Source organism: Oncorhynchus kisutch, linkage group LG16 (genome assembly GCF_002021735.2).
Source record: "Oncorhynchus kisutch isolate 150728-3 linkage group LG16, Okis_V2, whole genome shotgun sequence".
NCBI classification, from domain to species: domain Eukaryota; kingdom Metazoa; phylum Chordata; class Actinopteri; order Salmoniformes; family Salmonidae; genus Oncorhynchus; species Oncorhynchus kisutch.
This window is the reverse complement of record NC_034189.2, coordinates 25,724,458-25,742,317: the sequence shown is the minus strand read 5'-3', so window position 1 is coordinate 25,742,317 and position 17,860 is coordinate 25,724,458. Positions and strand designations below refer to the sequence as shown.

The 17,860-nt window shown below is 42.8% G+C and overlaps 1 protein-coding gene across 5 annotated transcripts in view; it reads right to left on the bottom strand.

Moving 5' to 3' along the window:
- Positions 1–14,472, bottom strand: part of mllt3 (MLLT3 super elongation complex subunit) — a 46,280-nt gene extending 31,808 nt beyond the window's left edge. Inside the window, exons 1-2 of one of the 5 annotated variants that reach the window (XM_020504254.2) lie at positions 13,842–14,472; positions 13,062–13,242 (exon numbers count right to left, since the gene is read on the bottom strand). In XM_020504254.2, the coding sequence (XP_020359843.1) occupies positions 13,062–13,242; positions 13,842–13,853 (193 nt within the window). In that variant the 5' untranslated portion in view covers positions 13,854–14,472. Of the gene's footprint in view, positions 1–13,061; positions 13,243–13,365; positions 13,756–13,841 lie in introns of those variants that run through there. The other 4 variants (XM_020504257.2, XM_020504255.2, XM_020504258.2 and 1 more) reach the window with 4 other exon arrangements.
- Between the last annotated feature and the right edge of the window lie 3,388 nt (positions 14,473–17,860).

Sequence of the window (17,860 nt, the reverse complement as noted above, 5' to 3'; positions counted from 1 at the left end):
GTAGCAAAACGAAAAGGAGCCAAAGTGGTTTCCATATCGTGAAGCCACATTTAACTTTCATGAACACGGAATCAGTTTAGTACATCAAGACAGTGCCCAAGAATAACTAATATGCATGACAGTATGGCAGGGGTGTGTAAACCTCAAGCAAAGCCAAACACCTTGCCATTTGGCTCATTAAATGAGGCCCTCACACAGTGCAGCAAGTCTGGACTAAAATGTTAGATTCAGTTAGGTGCTGTAAAGTTTAAAAAATATATATTTATAAAAATAAAAATGTTTTATGGCGAGAGTGAGATCAGGAGAGAAAGACCTGTCAGACAGCCCTTATAGACAATGCATCAATAAAGCACTTCCTCCACCCTCCTTTCATTGACAAAACTAAGGGAGAGTGAGCATTTACGGCCCCCCCCCCCCTTTCCATATCTACCTCTTTCCCACTCCTTTCATGCCAGCAGCAGTGGCGGCAGGCAGCCTGCCGTTTCACGGCCCAGGCCCTTTGTGCTCCACCTATACAAGTAGGTATGATTTCTGCGGAGTCGTAAAACAATTACTGGCAAATTCCTGCAGCTCTTTGATTTCTGGCCAGAAGCTGGGGGGAGGCACATCCAGTGGCTGATGGTACCTCTGCTCTCCAGTAAGGGGTGGGGGAGGGGGGGGTGGGCAAAGGGAAGTAGAGGCAGAGGGGGGCTTTGTCCAGTGCTGGGGACATCAAGGAACACTGGAGATTTGTGACAGTGTGGTCTTTAGGAAACAGTAGAATGAACTGAAGGACCCAAGGTGCGCACACACACACGGCGTAACTAGTGACTAGCAACTGCTAATCTCTAAACGCCCTGTGCTATTGACCGACTCCCTGTCTCTCCATGATAAGAATAACACCTCAACTACGAAACTTTCCTGAGAATTGTACAAATGTATACACCCTCTTTAAAAAGTAAAAAAAAGGGGTTGAATGCCAAAAAAAGGCATCAAAAGGCCTATATCCAGCTGGCTGGCAGGAGAGGAGAATAGATGTAATGCTGGCATGACTTGTCTTGGGGTGACAGAGGTAAAGCAGCAGTCAGAGGGCAGCGGGAGGAAAAGTGAGGCAAACTAAACCAAAATGAGCTTCTGGCAGAGGAGTGTTTCTGACAGACCTCCCAAATCATGAGGGGGAAATCAGGGGAGAGGAATGAGTCACACTCTGCACATCTCCGATGGGCAATAATCAGTTTGAAGGCAGGGATGACATGTCAAGCCCCAGGGTTGGAGACAATTATCTCAGCAGAGGTGTGCGCGGATCTGGTGTCCGCAAGCAGGAGTCTATTCTGGGCTCCACAAATCAAACTCGTTGTTGGAAATCGACTTTGCGCTTACAACATTTATCATACCCACCAATTAATAATTAACGATAACAATGAGGGGGATACAAATACTGTAAATAAATAATAGCGTTCAAGTGAAGCTTGTACAACTGTTAGTAAACACTGGCAGGGTCACGCACACATGCACTTTCACTCCCAATATCCAGACAAATGTCTCAACATTCACTTTTGACTACAAAATGGAACCAAGCACATCTAGGCTAGCACATCTCCAAACCCACACTCCTCTAAATGCATCAAAACGTACTACATTGCAGACAAAGACAATATCGCCATCAATATCAGAGCAAGACGAGATCACATTAGCGAAACCACAGCAAAAGGAGGAGAGGAACGCCACACTACATCTAAGACATGTTTAAGCCTGAGGAGATCTCGTCTATGGGTACTCCAGTGACTTGACTTGTGGTATGTGCACAGCCCCAAAAATAATGATTAGGAAAGGCAGTGAGGATAAGGAAAGTTAAAAAATAAAACGTATATTTTTTTTTAAAGGCTTCATGCGACAACTCCAGGAGCCCAGGCGAGATCCAGGGGCCAACATACTGAGCCAATCATTACGCTAACCCACCGCTATGGAGGGAATAGGGAAGGCAGGCGCGTGCACACACACCTTATTTAAACCGGTTATCGTAGAGCTTCTTACAGAAAAATAAAAAGAGTCCTTCCCTATCTCAACATAAAGATCCAGTAATGCTTCTCAACTCCCCCATTCCACCCCCGTAATGACGAAATGCCCTTCCATTAAAGGGACACGCTTTTCATGAAATATTACCCGCACATCCTAAGAGGTACCATCTCAAAAACAGATTAAAACACACCAAATGGGGTGCTTAACACCACAAAGCAGCATGTGCCATCGGAGCTGATTGCAAAAAATAGCCCATTCTCGGTTCCAGTCCAGAGCTAACTTCTTCAGGGTTGGTGCGCTCCGCCGAGACGACAGCGATGCCATTCGGCAGTGGCCGTCGCCACGGCAACACCTGAACGCCAGGGCCTAACTGCTGCCTATAATGAGGCGGCACTGTGACTTTACAGACTGTTGCATCATTAATTTTAATGTGTCGAGGAGAAGCAGCTTCCCCCTCCTGGACTGAAACTGGAAATCAGTGCAGCTGTGGGGGAACGCAAGAGCAGAGTTACCGCTAAGTCTCCAGTCCACTTCCTATGCCCCACAACATTTTCTCTATCGCTTTTGAAGAGATATACGGTGGCCAGGTAAGTTAAAGCAACATGGAGTAAGGGTTGTTGAAACCCCCCAAACAATTAGAAAATTAAAAGCACTGTAACACAAATAAATAGGAATAGAGGATTAGATTTAAGATTTGAAACAACGCTTTGAGCCCGTTTTGCCCAATACCTTAGTTCACACTGGCAGAGACGTGAACATCAGTTTGCCGGTCGTCAGCATCTTTTTACAGGGAAATATATTTTGCGAGTGACACAAATGTGATCTGCTCAGCTCCGTAAAAATCAATAACTTCAAACTTCCCATAGAGCCAATGGTCATGATTTATTACTATCATGCCTTAAAATGTTCGCTGAGGTTTTGAATTACGATTATGACTGTGGAGTCAAGGGAACAGGCCAGCTATTCCCACTGGCTTCGAGGCAGGTGTGAGAGCATCCTTACAGCACAGAGCATACACTGCATATGATGAGCAAGTGCTCATTTCAGAACCCGAAATGACCAGCTAAAAAAAAAGACAAATGTATTGAATAGGGAGTCTTAACAGGCGACATTACTAACACATCTGTAAAATAGGGAAATCACGTTCAGAGAACAATACGATGACGGAAATCAAGTCAGTCCCCCTAAAAAAAATTAAAAATAAGAGTGGTGTATTGGTTATGCTTTGACAGGCCCAAAGTAAAAATGTCCGACTAAACCATGTTCCAGTCCATTTATTTTGGGATGGGGGTCGGTCTCACCCCCTCCTTTTCCTCCAGTCCTCCTCACAGGACTAAATATCAGGTTTCCAAGGCTACACAGCATGGCAGCCAATCATAACCATTTTCTGCAGGTCTGTTTAAATGTCTTGCTGGCCATAAAACTACAAAATCGGAAGCTTTAAAATCGAGACAGAGCAGAATAGTGCAGAATGGGGACGGCAACTGACCACTCCTGTTGTGACAAATGTCGTCATTTTATGGTCTTCATAATTAATATATAGCCTGCTTTATTCTAGATTTGTACACATTTAGGATGGATTAAAAAAAAATTAAACCATCCACAAGACATTTTTCTAAGCAAAAATTCCCTGTCAAGTGAGGAGAGGGCATCGGTATGATCCACAACAGCTGCAGGATGGCTATATTAAAACAGCAAAGCCGGCATTTAGCCGCCTCACAAGAAAAGAGGGAAGTGAGAAAGGGAATAAGGGGGACCTTCAGAGCTACATATCCTTGGAAGGTGTGTGTGTGTGTACACACCCCTCTCCCTTTCTGCAGGGGGTAGCTGTGCCCTTACAAGACCAGTATTAAAACAGTCAAACATGCTCGTCTATGCTAGGTTTGCCCTCAACTTCTTTGGCTTCTCCCATCAGAGGCCCAATGCTGATCAAAGGTACCAGAGAGGGGTAGGGTTAACCTCCCGTGATTGTTTACCTGACAACGGCATCATGCATTTCAGCCAAGCTGAAGACTGGTTGTGGAGGTATTTTGTACTCAACAGAAGAGCATTGATTCCACACTGCTCCTGAAGAGTCTTGGGGTTCGAGTCCGTCAATTCCATAAATGTAAAATGTAGACTACCATTTTACTGTTTATTTTAGGTGTACCATCAGAACACCAGTCATTTACCCGTTAGGGGAGACCACACCAAGTTTTAGAATAAAAACGTGAGAGGCAGTAGATTTCAAGCTGTATCCTGGTTTGCACTTGCTAAGGAAGGTTTCAGGCTAAGAGGAGTGCCCAATTGGTCAAATTGAGTGATAAGCTGCAAATACATCATCCTTGCAAACAGGATCCAAGGCTGAAAGCATTTAAAGCCATTGGCTAGCCTGAAAACAGAACCCAATGTCACTGTTGGCAACATCACGTTTTGATGTCAGCGCACTCGAGGGTAACCTAGTAACGAACCACCATACCCAAAAGTTGGCAACACTGCCCACCCCCAAAACAATTTCAACTACCTAAAAAAAAATATGCATCCTAATTTATTGCGCCTACGTTTTATACAAAACCCTTCGAGCTCAGGAAGTACTTAGGCTGGCAATTTGTTACCATGTGAAAACACTGAAGTACCATACTACCGATGTTCCCTCTAAAGCTGCGTGTGTGCGTGGCGCGTCACGCAGAAGAAATATGAGCCTGTGCGCGATCGTAGAAAGTTGAGTGAAGTTCAGTTCCCCCATTTAGGTAACACTATCGACGTGTAGCTCTACTGTGGGAATTGTGATCGAATCAACACAATATTAGCCACTTTCAATGTAATATACCGAAACAAAATAAACTATGCAAGCTTTAGTATGCAAAACTGAAAGATATTTTCTTATAGGCAGAGTGTATTGGGAGTAGGATTCTATTGCATTGACAGGCATGACTCAGGCCAGTACTCTACACAGACTGGTGGCCCATAACCAATCAGAGCTGCAGTAGGCCAAATATGCATTAGACCATTGCTACATATGGATCTGTGCCATTCACTTTGAACTGGACTGTGTTTGGGCTACAGCGGCCTCGAGTAGATGCACTTGCTTTGAGATCAAAGTGAGCTGCATGCAGCAACGTTTGCATATTTGTTCATATTCTTTGCTAGTCAGTGAGTTATTAGCACAGTTATTAGCCCAGGGAAGAGGTTGCGTCTTACAAGCGCACAAGATGTGTGCACTTCCAGCAATCTTTGAAAAGCGAGTCAGGTAGACCTTTTATGCCTTAAAAGGGGCAGTGTTTCATTTTGAGACGGTCTTGAATAAGCTAAGTAGCCAATAAAGCGTAGCATCATTTGTCTGACTCTCTAATAATGTTATGTTAATAATGAATTTTATTTTGTAAAGTGGTTTCTTGCAAACATCGTCAGCCGCCTCGTCTCAGTGTTCACAGTAAACACACACCAGAATTAGAGGGAACATTGCATACTACCATCACCTCGTAGGGACTGGGGTAAGATCTCATGGCATGTGTCATATCAGGGGATTTAAACAAGGTTAAGTATCTTCCTGCTGGGGCTTGGAACATTTTATTCTAGCCAAGCACAATTTATCAAGAATGGGCAGAGGGGGGGAGGGGGACTAGATTGAACCCTAATTTTACTCACCGCTTGTCAAAAGGGCTTCTTCAGAACATACACTACATGGCCAGAAGTATGAGGTCACCTGCTCATCAACATCTCATTCCAAAATCATGGGGATTAATATGGAGTTGATCCCCCCGTTTGCTGCTATAACAGCCTCCAATCTTCTGGGAAGGCTTTCCACTAGATGTTGTAATATTGCTGCAGGCACTAGCTTCCATTCAGCCACAAGAGCATTAGTGAGGTCGGGCACTGATGTTGGGCAATTTGACTGCGAGCCATGCCTATGTTCCAATTCATCCCAAAAGTGTTAGATGAGTTTGAGGTCAGGGCTCTGAGCAGGACAGTCAAGTTCTTCCACACCGTTCGACAAACCATTTCTGTATGGACCTCGCTTTGTGCAAGGGGGCTGTGTCATACATGTCATAGGATACCACCTTTCCAACAACGGTGCCACGTTGAAAGTCACTGAGCTCTTCAGTACGGGCCGTTCTACTTATTGCATGGCTGTATGCTCGATTTGATACACCTATCAGCAACGGACGTGGGCGAATAGCCAAACCCATTCAATTTGATGGCGTCCACATACTTTTAGCGTACATCTCAAGCATACTAGTTTGATTTGTGTGTAATGTTATGGGGAAATAAACATAGTGGGGGAGGATTTCACCACACTGTCACACAGACAGACAGGCAGGCGCGCACACACCTCAGCTGTTCTCATGAGCACATCTTTAGATCTGTCATTTATGCCATGAATCAGAAATACTGGGTGATAAATGTACTTTTGCTAACCACATCAAACTGAGTCAGGTGTTCCCAAGAATAAAGAGATCCGTTCCAAATTCCCTGCACGCATTGACAACATGCGTGCAGCACTTTGGAACGTCAAGTACAAGCAACACTTTGTAGAATGGCACTTGCCTTGACCACCACCTCTATTTGCCTAACAGTATAGATTTATGCTTGTTGAAATGGCTTCTTGTTTACGCGCATGTAAACGGACAGATTTTCCAGTTTATTGAAAGAAGACTGATTTGCTCAATGACTCCACAGTAAACCGATGGACAAGGTAGATTCATAACCAAATACATCATACTATGCAGTGCACTATACAGCCACTTCTATTTCACCCACTTGAATACTCACCACCATGTTCAAATGAAGCTCTCGAGCTCAGATCTTGCTCAATTTAACAAATCAAACAGAACATAACATTGGTGTCATGAATAAAGAAATAAACTTTACATTTAACAGCAACTGTCTATTTTTTTATTATTTAAAACTCAAGTAGAAGGCAACTTACAATTCATTGTTTATGCATTTTTTCCGTGCAAGACCAAGAGGCTAGTTACTTTCTTATCAAAGCCACACTTGAGTCGTGATGATTTACAACATCCAATCCACTGAGTCAGGTTATAACATTTGCACCCGTAATCCAGCATTCAGAGACAGTATTCTCTCAGAAAAAGAGAAAGCTTTTCTCTTGAACTGATCTCAACCTCAATCCCTGGCTCTAGTCTAGAAGGCGGTTTTGTCTCTTTGCAACAAAGAGCAGACTCAAAAGCAGCCTTTGGTGGATTGTGTGTGTGTGTGTGTGGGGGGGGGGGGGGGGGGGGGGTGTACAATCAACCATGTACGACAGACTGTAGCCTACCTGCACCAGTGAACAGGGACCAAGCATATGCAACACCAATGAAAACATCCTTATGGTGGCTGACTGGATCTATGGCGGTCTTGTGTTCAAGTCTGCCAGCATTTTAATGAATATCGTAATAGGTGGTTGTCATTCATTCAGTCCAAACTGTGAGAATACTAGTGACATTTTGGAATAGGAGTCCAAATTAGAGCCCTGTAGGATTCTACTATAAGTATTGGTAACATGAAAGCACACAATTACCTGCCGTCAATGGAAATATTTGAACACTTATAGGTGCTGTTGGTAAATGGACAATGACCATGTTGTGAATTGTGCTAACACCCTGGACAAAGTTATAAGCATGTGAGGTGTATCAGAAGGCTGTCTAGTCCAACTGCCCATGCAACAAGTTTCCACTGTGTGTGAAACCGGAAGACACTGGCAGGTCATATTTAACATACAAATGGCCACAGTCAAGTCAGTAATACCCGACAAACCAGAATATTTATATTATAAAAAGAGGTGAAAGCGCCAAAGTATAAGAACTTTAACAAAGAAAGTTCTACTCAAGACTTGATTTATATAGTAAAAGAGCCTACTGAGGTGCAACAGAACCCTATAAACACATTTCTTCTATAAAGACCCATTCTGTACTTTGCCTAATGCATATTTTTCTTGATGCAATGACTATTCTTCATAAACATACTGTTGAGGAGTCCGGGGTATTAGTGTTAAAGGAGAGTAAATACTTTTTAATCAAAACATTTTTTTTGTGGGGGGGGGGGGTAACTACTGCATGATTTTACAACTGTTCCCAATAAACGATGAATGTTCCCCGGCAATCTGAGTCGCGTGTAATTACAATATGACAGGGTCTCTCCAAGGCACCGACTTTGGCACGTTTCCCAGCACTTGTCATGCCGAAGAACACTCAAACACACCAGCAGGAAAGGGGGGGTAAAAATCCCAAACCAACAAATACTATAATTGATCCCTTCCAGCCGTGCCAGACACTTAACCACTATGCGCTCCACTGTTTGAACAAACCTTCTGTTTACCATCGCCAAATATACTGGGGAGCGGTCACATTTTGCCTTTCTAGTTTAGGGTAACTTGGGGGAAACAGTCCGCCTTATGGGAAATGTATATTTTCTATGAAAAAAGGCACATTTTTGGTAAGATGTAGATATGTACATACTGGCTATCCGTAGGCAAACACATTTTGAAGGGGTGGGGTTATTCAATAAATAAATACAATTGTGTAACTTACAGATGATTTGGATTGCCCTGGGGGCATTTTGGCCTAATCGAGCATCAAGTAATTGTACTACTTTATTATTAAAAACTGGTAAAAAAAAAAATAAAGTGCTAACCAAGTGGATTATTTATGTTTAGGCTCCCCTAATGGTATATTGTGCGTGTGAGATACAGACACTGAACAAAAGTTAAAAGCAGCATTTCAGGTGTTGGTCCCATGAGCTAAAATAAAAAAGATATCCAAAATGTTCCAGATGAAAAAAAGCTTTTCACTCAAATTTTGTGCACACATTTCTGAACATCCCTGTTAGTTAGCATTTTGCCTTTGCCAAGAGCCACCTGACATGTGTGGCATAGAGATGATTCAACAGCATGATCACTACACAAGTGTACCTTGTGCTAGGGGCAAATGGCCACTAAAATGTGCAGTTTCGTAACACAATGCCACGTCTCAAGTTGAGGGAGCGTGCAATTGGCATGCTGACTGCAAGAATGTCCACCAGAGCCGTTGCCAGTGAATTGAATGTTCATTGCTCTACCATAAGCCACCAACATCATTTTAGAGAATTTGGCAGTACGTCAACCAGCCTCACAACCGCAGACCACATGTAACCACACCAGCCCAGGACCTCCACATCCGGCTTCCTCGCACAGCCATTGAAGAGGAGTGCGACAACATTCCACAATCAACAGCCTGATCAACTCTATGTGAAGTAGATGTGTTGGTCTCATGCAGCACGACGGTGGTCATGCCAGATACTGACTGGTTCTGATCCACACCCTTCCTTTTTTTTAAAGGCATCTGTGAACCACAGGTGCGTATCTGTATTCCCAGTCATGTGAAATCCATAGATTATGGCCCAATTTATTTATTTAAATTGACCAATTTCCGAATATGAACTGTAACTCCGTAAAATCTTTGACATTGTTGCCTTCATACACTGCTCAAAAAATAAAAGGAACACTTAAACACAATGTAACTCCCAAGTCAATCACACTTCTGTGAAATCAAACTGTCCACTTAGGAAGCGACACTGATTGACAATAAATGTCACATGCTGTTGTGCAAATGGAATAGACAACAGGTGGAAATTATAGGCAATTAGCAAGACACCCCCAATAAAGGAGTGGTTCTGCAGGAAGTGACCACAGACCACTTCTCAGTTCCTATGCTTCCTGGCTGATGTTTTGGTCACTTTTGAATGCTGGCGGTGCTTTCCCTCTGGTGGTAGCATGAGACGGAGTCTACAACCCACACAAGTGGCTCAGGTAGTGCAGCTCATCCAGGATGGCACATCAATGCGAGCTGTGGCAAGAAGGTTTGCTGTGTCTGTCAGTGTAGTGTCCAGAGCATGGAGGCGCTACCAGGAGACAGGAGAGTACATCAGGAGATGTGGAGGAGGCCGTAGGAGGGCAACAACCCAGCAGCAGGACCGCTACCTCCGCCTTTGTGCAAGGAGGAGCAGGAGGAGCACTGCCAGAGCCCTGCAAAATGACCTCCAGCAGGCCACAAATGTGCATGCGTCTGCTCAAACGGTCAGAAACAGACTCCATGAGGGTGGTATGAGGGCCCGACGTCCACAGGTGGGGGTTGTGCTTACAGCGCAACACCGTGCAGGTCGTTTGGCATTTGCCAGAGAACACCAAGATTGGCAAATTCACCACTGGCGCCCTGTGCTCTTCACAGATGAAAGCAGGTTCACACTGAGCACATGACTGTCACGTCTGAGTCTGAAGACACTGTGGAGAACGTTCTGCTGCCTGCAACATCCTTCAGAATGACCGGTTTGGCGGTGGGTCAGTCATGATGTGGGGTGGCATTTCTTTGGGGGGGCCGCACAGCCATCCATGTGCTCGCCAGAGGTAGCCTGACTGCCATTAGGTACCGAGATGAGATCCTCAGACCCCTTGTGAGACCATATGCTGGTGCGTTTGGCCCTGGGTTCCTCCTAATGCAAGACAATGCTAGACCTCATGTGGCTGGAGTGTGTCATCAGTTCCTGCAAGAGGAAGGCATTGATGCTATGGACTGGCCTGCCCGTTCCCCAGATTTGAATCCAATTGAGCACATCTGGGACATCATGTCTCGCTCCATCCACCAACGCCACGTTGCACCACAGACTGTCCAGGAGTTGGCGGATGCTTTAGTCCAGGTCTGGGAGGAGATCCCTCAGGGGACCATCCGCCACCTCATCAGGAGCATGCCCAGGCGTTGCAGGGAGGTCATACAGGCACGTGGAGCCCACACACACACACACTACTGAGCCTCATTCTGACTTGTTTTAAGGACATTACATCAAAGTTGGATCAGCCTGTAGTGTGGTTTTCCACTTTAATTTTGAGTGTCACTCCAAATCCAGACCTCCATGGGTTGATACATTTGATTTCCATTGATAATTTGTGTGATTTTGTTGTCAGCACATTCAACTATGTAAAGAAAAAAGTATTTAATAAGAATATTTCATTCATTTAGATCTAGGATGTGTTATTTTAGTGTTCCCTTTATTTTTTTGAGCAGTGTATTTTTGTTCAATATATAAGTACCAGTCAAAACTTGACAGACCTACTCATTCAAGGGTTTCTTTATTTGTACTATTTCTACATTTTCTATAGAATAGTGAAGACATCAAAACAACAAATAACACATATGGAATCATGTAGTAAGTGTTAAAGTGTTAAACAATTCAAAATATATTTTAGATTCTTCAAATTAGCCACCCGTTGCCTTAATGACAGCTTTACACACCCTTGGCAGTCTCTCAACCAGCTTCATGAGGAATGCTTTTCCAGTAGTGTTGAAGGAGTTTCCACATATCCTGATCATTCCATCACTCTCCTTGGTCAAACAGCCCTTACACAGCCTGGAAGTATGAGGAGTCATTGTCCTGTTGAAAAACAAATGATAGTCCCACTAAGCACAAACCAGATGGGCTGGAGAATGCTGCAGAATGCTGTAATAGCATGCTGGTTAAGAGCACCTTGAATTTGAAATAAATCAGTGTCATCAGCAAAGCCCCCCCTTACACCATCACACCTCCTCCATGCTTCACGGTGGGAACCACAAATGCGGAGATCATCCGTTCACCTACTCTGTATCTCACAAAGACACAGCGGCTAGAAATATGAATCTCAAATTTGGACTTGCCCAAGCAAGTCTCTTAGTAGTGGTTTATTTGCAGAAATTCAACCATGAAGGCCTGATTCACAGTCTCCTCTGAACAGTTGATGTTGAGATGTGTATGTTACTTGAACTGTGAAGCAATCTGAGGTGCAGTTTACTAATGAATTTATCCTCTGCAGCAGAGGTAACTCTGGGTCTTCCTTTCCTGTGGTGGTCCTCACGAGAGCCAGTTTCATCATAGTGCTTGATGGTTTTTGCAACTGCACTTGAAGAAACTTTCAAAGTTGTTTACATTTTCTGGATTGACTGACCTTCAAGTCTGAAAGTAACGGACTGTCGTTTCTCTTTGCATAGTTGAGTTGTTCTTGCCATGATATGGACTCTGCCTTTTACTAAATAGGGCACAACACAACTGATTGGCTCAAACGCATTGAGGAAAGAAATTCCACAAATTAACAAGGCACACCTGTTAATTGAAATGCATTACAGGTGACTAGACTACCTCATGAAGCTGGTTGAGAGAATGCCAAACGTGTGCAAAGCAGTCATCAAGTCAAAGGGTGGGCTATTTTTAAGAATCTTTAATATAAAACATTTGGATTTGTTTAACAGTTTTTTGGTTACTACATGATTCCATATGTGTTATTTTATAGTTGTGAGGTCTTCACTCTTATTCTGCAATGTAGAATATAGTAAAAATAAAGAAAAACCCTGGAGTGAGAAGGTGTGTCCAAACTTTGGCCTGGTACTGTATATTTTTGTAAATGACCTGAATATTTGACCAATGTACCTCAAAATCGTTTTGTTTGAGTGATTAAAAAAAGTTAACACAAAATATACAGTTTTTAGGGAAACTTTCCCAGGGAAAGTGTTGGGGGGGGGATTGGCGACATAGTAGTTTCTGAGAATTACAGGAGGGGGGCGTTTAAACCCAAGTTACCCTCCATGGATAAGCTATATAAAAAATTTAAAAACTTAAGACACGTTATGGTTTGCAGAATACTCACATTCATTTGGGTTGCCCAATCATTCATAGCCTGCAGCAGGTGGGCGGAATTTGCCTCTAATAAAAAAATTATATTGCTTTCATCTAGCCTCAGGTTGTTTTAAACTCTAAAATGAATCAATATGTTGGTGTTCAATTCTCCAATTGCGCATCCAATAAATTACGTATGCGCTATAGGTGGGAATGTTCAAATGAATTAAGCAAGTTTTGGGGAGTAGAAATATCAATATTTTCAATTGACAAACTCTGCAAAATGATGGCTATAACAAAACAGCGTGGGGGTTTTTTCTACCAAGAAAGTTCGTGCACACACATGCACCCATATAGGGTTTGCCTGGAGTTGTAGTGTTTGCTTTACAATCAAGCAGTCTATTCTTCTATGACAATAAAACTTTCCAAAACAATCTAATATAAATGAGGATAAATTATAATCCTACCTCTTTTTGGTCTTGGGAAGCTTTCGTGCAGGTGAAAAACAACTTTTTCCACAAAGTGCTGAATGTTGCTGTGCTCTGGTCCTCGGACAAACACCATCCAGTCGTGCGTAAAGCCTTCCACCGTGGGTTTCTTTCTGACCTGGGCACGATGTCCAAGTTCTAGTTTCACCTGAACAGCACCCTAGAACATCCAAAATCATATCACATGTTGTTGCCAAACGAAGGCTGGACTGGCACCATGGCAAAACGATGGTCTCAATAGGCACACACGCAATGCGTGGAATAAATCAATTAAAACACTCACGTTGCAGAATAACACATTTCGATTTTATATAGGCCTACTCAAAATCCCATACACTCTATCTGGCATAGCATTTCAGCAAAGAAAGCATCGGGTCTATAGCCTGCCCTATATTGATGTTCATGAAGTAGCTCTGGCTACCGTGGTCTATACGCTACAAACTGCAAGTCATTTTGAACAACGCCGAAAAACTATTAAAAGTCTAATTTGCCAGGGAATACTTTTTTCGTTATTTTACCATCCAAGCATCACTTTCGCACTAATGCTCCTATACACGATATATGCGGCATTCTATACGCGCTTCCCAGCTCAACTAGTTCTAACCAAGAGCAGCTATCTGTGTTTCTACTGTACTTCGATAGAAATATGGCTGGAAATCTTCTGCTCAGACGCGCCGGGCAATTCCGCCTTCTTCTAGCAAAGAAAACAATACCGTGCAACACACCCTTGCTAAGCATGGTCGCAAGCAGTGTACTCACCGATGTGGCCATTCTCGAGGCCGCGTTCTACCGCTATTTCATGGAGAATTTGTTTTAAATGAGAAGATAGAGAAGTGCATATGGCTGATGGCGGACATGGTCTCTCCTAATTGAACTCAACCCGGAGTTTCAAAGGCTGAGGAGCAAAATAAGACGCATGCGCTGTTTTGTGCACTGACAAGAGCCGCAGACGAGCAGGGGGAAAGCGAACCAATGAGACAGCGCACACGCGCAGACAACCAATGCATGGACTATAGTAAATCCACCTCACAATTTACCCACATAGGCAAGTGGCTTTCAAACCATTGATGAGTACACATAGTGACCTAGCATGAACAGTCAAAACATACATTTACTCTCTTACAGCAGCTTTGACTGGAGCACTTGATACTGTAACATAACATTATCCAATATATCAAACATAGCCTACACTATGCTATACGATATTTTTTTAAACCTCTATTAGCCTACAATTGGATGTCAATATACTCAAACAATATACTCAAAAATATACTTTCCGCAAATGGTCATTGAATCCACATAAACCATCCATATCAAAACAAAGAACATACTATGAGGCCCAAAATAGATAACCATTCATATGTTTTTTTAAATTCCAACATCTCATGTTCCTTTAACATAGCCAGCCCATAATGACACCCAAGTATGCTTGATCTGGTAATGTGGTCCAGAGGCTCCATATGGCGGGTGTGACGCACTTGCGGAGCCTCGGTTGGCTTGCGGAGGCCAAATCAAACGCCGTACCACATCGCTGCGCCTCCCAACTTTTGTAACAATGTGGAGGGCTCCGTATAGCGGCATATAACTCCGTATTGACATGATTGGTTGACGGTTGGTTGGGGCGGTATGTCCTGTATAAACACGAACACACTTTATTGACAACTTCCTTCACAACAGCTCTGGTCTCGGTTTCCCAAAAGCACGTTCATCATTACATCTTTCATAGGAGCAGTCGTTAAATCTCCCAACCATCGTTACTAAAGTTTCTCTTGAAAACGCTCGTGTTCAACTCATAAACAGCTAAGTACGTCGTTAGAAGCTTTTTTTGGCCTTCTTCATTACTTTATACACAGCCGATCTCTGCTAAACACAAAATCTATATTTTTACCCGTCTTTTTTGGACAGCCAGTAACGAATGGAACAGGTGACAACAAATACAAATGTGCCAATTGGAATAGATTGGAAAGGGAGAACACTGATCCAAGAGCAGTGCTTCCTTTCTTTCGATCCTATCAGTATGGACACATGCCTCAAATACACACTTAAAAAAAAAAAACATTCTCTCTGTGTGGTGTTTTTGGAAACTTTTGTTACATCTTCAGCCATTGTAAGAAATATGCATGTTAAAACACACATAAACCTAAATGCCAATTTATGCTTGCTCTGTCAGTGCGATCCCGGGAGCTAAAACACTGAGGGTATGACGCAATTGCTGTGCCTCCGAAGGCTCGGCAAAATGCATCACACCCTCCGAAAATGCATCACACCCTCAATATCGTCCAACCACATAATTGGATCAAGCATAAATTGGCTTTCACAATGCAGGGGCTCTGCATAGTTCCGCATTTATGTGATTGGTTGGATGTTGGAGCGGGTTAGAGGCTGCTCCACGAAGCATGAATGGACTGACTTCTGCAGAGGCGGCATAGCAGTAAATGCTGTACAGCCAATGCTTATTCTGGAATGACCATAAATCAGCTTTAAACATCTTGATTTTGAACTATAGGCGAACTCCGAATACCAATTCTGATCATGTCTACATACATCCAGTGTGACGTGAATGAGCATTGAGATATCAATGCAAGGGCGCAGTTTCCACTTTCCATCAGTGGGCTAAGTCTTTGTTCTTACATTGTGTCAGTATCACAAGAAAGAGAACCTAACAATATGGACTTAACAAGTGTTGGATTCGACAACTAACCAACTGTTCATCATTCCCCATTGAAAAATGTAATTGTTTTTACAGTCACATTTGTCACCTGGATGTTGCTTCTACTTTAATCTCGGTTAGCCCAGAACTAAAGTCTCACGTAATTGGTCAGCTGCTCGTTTAATGTTGAGTTCATAACCAAGTGGGTATTTACGGCTTCACAACCTGTAAATTCCCAACATCAACTTGGTTAGGAAAGCAGCATAAGTTTTGTGTCCATAGGTGTTAAGCCCAGGCACTACAAATGAAAATTATCTAACTAGCTAAATCTGGTGCAATGGCATGTTGTACATGGTCCCTGACAAATAGAGCCTGACAGTGGAGGTGTCATAATACCCCTAAAACCTAGCAGTCAAACAAGGAATTGGTTCCAATTGTTTTTCCACCTTTCATTTTTCCCATAGGGGATTTTAGATATACTTAAAATAAGGCCAGTTTTTTATGTAGGCCTGCCCTGGCGTGACATTTCGATAACTGTGTAAATCTTTTTAGGACAAAGTGACTTCTTTCATCAATACATTCACCTGTATCCCCCCCCCCCCCCCCCCGAAATGAAATGCAAATTAGCTGCTAATGTGGCTATCATAAAGAACTACAAATGCCATGATGATTTGGAAGAGACTGACAAATCGAGGCTAAATTAAGAATCTCTGGATTAACTGTCTAATGTTCGCTACATTTAGTAACAAATAAATTGGCTACGTTTCTTTAAACTGACCATTATTTTAATTGTATTGTGCAAGTTTTAAATTGACACAATACTTGTTAGCAAAGGTATTAGGGATTTGTAGGAGCTTGCAGGGATTTGTAATCAAAGGAGCTTGCAGGGATTTGTAGTCTTGCATGATGTTTATTTTGATGCTCATTAGCATTTTAGAGTCAGAGTAAATATAGCCAAATATATTGATAAATGTCACCTTGTCTGAGAGAGATTTACATGGTTATCAAAACATCACGCCATGGTAAGCCTACAAGAAACATAACCCTTATTTTAAGTGTTTTCCCTATGGGAAAAAATGAATGTTGGAAAAATGATTGGAACCCTTTCCCTGTTTGACCGCTAGGTTTTATGGGTATCATGACACCTCCACTGTGTGGCTCTATAAATGAATTAATAAATAAACACCCTTGGGCTTTGCACACCTGGATTGTACAATATTTGACAATTAATATTTTTTAAATCCTTCAAGCTCTGGCAAGTTGATTGTTGATCATTGCTAGACAGCCATTTTCAAACCTTGCCATAGATTGTCAAGCCGATTTAAGTCAAAACTGTAACTTGGCCACTCAGGAACATTCTATGTCTTCTTGGTAAGCAACTCCAGTGTGATTTGGCCTTGTGATTTGTGGTCATTTCCTTAGTAGGTGATGTCAGAGGTCAGCATGTGGGAGCTCAGGATGATAGATGCGTTTCCACTAGTAATTACCAGTTGGAGGGGCGGTAAAGTGGATTTTTCCCAGTGGTATGTGGTAAATTACCCCTTCCCCCTTGGTTACGAATGTAGCGTATAGATTGAATGTACCCTCCCCTTGCGAAATTTGAAAGATGCGCACCTGCGAAATCTTGATTTGTCCAAATAACCAGTGACAAAAAAACAATGCACCGGAACTATTCCTGCTCATTAGCTATCGGTGCCAATAGTTTCAAGGAAGATCTACTAATCTGACAGCTCTTAATATCGGTAGAATGGAGGCAAGCACAAAAAGATGACCTATTGCAGAGGTGCTGATGCATGCAGTGCCAAACCAAAGCGCCATGACAGGATGGATTAGGATCGATTCCTCATCGGTCCGTTAAAACAGGAAGTCCAGAGAAATACCTAACCAAGCCAGCTTTGGCCATAGTCACTTACACAATAGACCAATCCAAATCACTTCAAGTAAAATTTAATATTTGTATTGCACACAGACTGTTTGCTGAAGAAACACTATAGCCTTGATCACACCGATAGCATCATTGCGCAAAATAGTACACAGCATCATCTGGATATGTGTGCAACAAAAGTTCAACATTCACCTTCTACTACCATTTCTGTCAAACCGTCAACGCATACAGTTTGACGCATAC